The sequence below is a fragment of the Cebus imitator genome, unplaced genomic scaffold (genome assembly GCF_001604975.1).
Source record: "Cebus imitator isolate Cc_AM_T3 unplaced genomic scaffold, Cebus_imitator-1.0 Scaffold427, whole genome shotgun sequence".
Classification (NCBI taxonomy): domain Eukaryota; kingdom Metazoa; phylum Chordata; class Mammalia; order Primates; family Cebidae; genus Cebus; species Cebus imitator.
Genome location: NW_016107742.1, coordinates 45429 through 48955, shown reverse-complemented (window position 1 = coordinate 48955; position 3527 = coordinate 45429). Strand labels below are relative to the sequence as shown.

General features: G+C 45.1%; 1 protein-coding gene across 1 annotated transcript in view; it reads left to right on the top strand.

Annotated features, from left to right (window-relative positions):
* YY1AP1 (YY1 associated protein 1) overlaps positions 1 to 3050 on the top strand; it is a 24052-nt gene extending 21002 nt beyond the window's left edge. The window contains 2 exon segments of the mRNA XM_017509948.2: positions 1249 to 1365; positions 1588 to 3050. Of these exon segments, the coding sequence (XP_017365437.2) occupies positions 1249 to 1365; positions 1588 to 2844 (1374 nt within the window). The 3' untranslated portion in view covers positions 2845 to 3050.
* The last annotated feature ends 477 nt before the right edge of the window (positions 3051 to 3527 follow it).

Below are 3527 nucleotides of genomic sequence, written 5' to 3'. Positions count from 1 at the left end.
TTTTTTTTAACTTGGTGTTGCTATGTTGGCCAGGCTGGTCTCAAACTCCTGGCCTCAAGTGATCATCCTGTCTTGGCCTCCCAAAGTAATGGGATTATAGGCATTTAACTCTTGAGTCTTTGTGTAACATAAGTGTTACAGAAAGTGCTGGGATTATAGGTGTGAGCTACTGTGCCCAACCCTTTGTATGTTTTTTATTTATTTTTTACCTGCAACTGTCTTTGTATAACTCGATGTATGTTTTTTAATGTAGGGTGTCATTATTGGTCCACTTGACTCTCTCCCACTAGCCTATAAAGCTCCTTGAGAGCCGGAATTGCTTCCCTTATGTGTGTGCTTAGCTTTTAGCACAGTGCGTATGACATAGCAAACATTCTGTTTATGTTGGATGAACAGCTGCTTGTCAGTGGTTTAAGTTCAGTTCTCATCTTCATTTACTCCTTTTTTTGGAGACGGAGTTTCAGTCTGTTGCCCATCCTGGAGTACAGTGGCGTGATCTTGTCTCACTGCAATCTCTGTGCCCTGCCGGGTTCAACCACTGATTCTTGTGCCTCAGCCTCCCAAGTAGCTGGGATTACAGGCACCCGCCACCACACAGGCTGATTTTTGTATTTTTAGTAGAAATGGGGTTTTACCTTGTTGGTCAGGCCTGTCTCAAACTCCTGACCTCAAGTGATCTGCCTGCCTCAGCCTCCCAAAGTGTTGGGATTATAGGTGTGAGCCACTGCACCCAGCCTATTTATTCTTAAAAGTGAACTGTCTCAGTCTTTTTTTTTTTTTCCCTTCTAATGTCCTTTGCACCATCATTTGCTTAAAAGCTTTGATGTTACATAAGCAGAATATGTATGGGGAAAGAAAAAAAAGCTTTGATGTGTCCATGGTATAGATTACGATACTGTCTTTGCAGCTGTTGAGCAGGAACAAATCTTAAATAGAACTGCTCTATCTGCTTCCTTTTCTCTCTATGACCTAAACTCTGCTGGCAGCCAGAATAGAGATCATCAATTAGAAAATAATGAATAATTATAAAATCTTTAGAGATTAGTTTAATTTGAAATGTACAAGTATTCAGCATATACTATTTGTCTATGTATATATATGGATGCTTGTGTATGTGGTTTTGCGTGTGAGAGAGAGAGTGTATGTGTGACTCTCAACCCACCACCCACCCCATTCACTAGCCTGACAGAGGACAGTATTTCTGGAAAGAATGTAACTCATGCACTTTTTTTTTTTTTTCATGTTAAGTTTTATAAGAAGACCAAACAGCTACCAGTCTTATTAAAATGTTGTGAAGAGATCCAGCCACATCAGTGGAAGCCACCTATAGAGAGAGAAGAACACCGGCTCCCATTCTGGTTAAAGGTACAACCCACTTCCTCAAAGTCTGTGGGAGGGAAAAGGTCACTGAAGACAAGAGACTTGAAAGTATATAATTGGAATGTGGTCTTTGTAGAAATTTGATATGCAGAGTCCCTTCTTGGAAAGATGCCTTGAGACTGTCTCAGATCCCTAAAACCTAGAAAGCCCTATTCTTTTTCCCAGATTCTGACATGTGCTGGATCAGAGTGTTCTTGTTTCCAATAGGCCAGTCTGCCATCCATCCAGGAGGAACTGCGGCACATGGCTGATGGTGCTAGAGAGGTAGGAAATGTGACTGGAACCACGGAGATGAGCTCAGATGGAGGCCTAGAGAAAGACAACTGGGAGTTGGGGAGTGAAACTCGGTACCCACTGCTATTGCCTAAGGGTTTAGTCCTGAAACTGAAGCCAGTTGCCAACCGTTTCCCCAGGAAGGCTTGGAGGCAGAGGCGTTCATCAGTCCTGAAGCCCCTCCTTATCCAACCCAGCCCCTCTCTCCAGCCTAGCTTCAACCCTGGGAAAACACCAGCCCGATCAACTCATTCAGAAGCCCCTTCAAGCAAAATGATGGTCTGGATTCCTCACCTGATCCAGCCAGCCACTGTCTTACAGACAGTTCCAGGCGTCCCTCCACTGGGAGTGAGTGGAGTTGATGGTTTTGAGTCTCCTGCAGCATTGCCTGCTCTGCCCCCTGAGGCCAGGACCAGCTTCCCTCTGCCTGAGTCCCAGACTTTGCTCTCTTCTGCCCCTGTGCCCAAGGTAATGCTGCCCTCTCTTGCCCCTTCTAAGTTTCGAAAGCCATACGTGAGACGGAGACCCTCAAAAAGAAGGGGAGCCAAGGCCTCTCCCTGTATGAAACCTGCCCCTGTTATCCATCCTGCACCTGTTATCTTCACTGTTCCTGCTACCACTGTGAAGATTGTGAGCCTTGGCAGTGGCTGTAACATGATCCAGCCTGTCAATGCAGCTGTGGCCCAGAGTCCCCAGACTATTCCCATCACCACCCTCTTGGTTAGCCCTACTTCCTTCCCCTGTCCATTGAACCAGCCACTTGTGGCCTCCTCTGTCTCACCCTTAATTGTTTCTGGCAATTCTGTGAATCTTCCTATACCATCCACCTCTGAAGATAAGACCCAAGTGAATGTGGACATTGCTTGTGCTGTGGCTGATGGGAAAAATGCCTTTCAGGGCCTAGAACCCAAATTAGAGCCGCAGGAACTATCCCCTCTCTGTGCTGCTGTTTTCCCCAAAGTAGAACATAGTCCAAGGCTTCCAACTATAGATAAAGAGTGCCAAGAAGGATTGTCAGAGAACAGTGCCTATCGCTGGACTGTTGTGAAAACAGAGGAGGGTAGACACACCCTGGAGCCACTGCCTCAGGGCATAAAGGAGTCTCTAAACAACTCTGCCCCTGGGGTTTCAGAGGAAATTGTCAAGATGGAACCTGAAGATGCTTGAGAGGAAATCATTGGCTTTCTTTGAGGCAGGATAACAGGGCCTGGAGACTGGGAGCCTTTACTTCAGCCTCTGATTGGTCACACATAAGGCATAACCAATAGGAAACCTCTGAAGGGTACTTAAACCCTGGAAGATTTTGCAACCCAGGCTCCTGAGCAGCTTGCTGTAATCCTGTTCGCACTCTGTGGGGTATACTTTTGCTTCAATAAATCTGTGCTTTTATTGCTTCATTTTTTTCATTGATTTGTGCAATTTGTTTCATTCTTCATTCAACATTCCGAGAACCTGGACAACTTGTAGTCAAGACTCTCCACCAGTAACATATTTTGGTGAACCAGCCTGGAGGTAAGTCCAAATTTGGGGATTTATTTTTCTTTTCTTTTTCCATTTTTCTTTTCGTCTCTTACTATGCCTTCATTTTTGGGCATGGGCTGGAGCTCTCTGTGCAGGGCTCCCTCCCCTCCATACAGGACAACCCTTTTTTCTGTCTCTCTCTCATTCCCTTTTCCAGCTCAAAACTCTCAGTGGACAATGTCTCAGCATGGAGGCAACTGCTGGTCTCTGGCTGGGACCACTCTCCAGTGAGACTGAAGGGTATCCGTGTGGAAGCACCTGACCACTGTCGGTTTGGGTGAGGGACCTGGGTTCTTTGTTTTTTTTTTTTTTTTTTTTTTTTTTTTTTTTTTTTTTTTTTTTTTTTTTTTTTT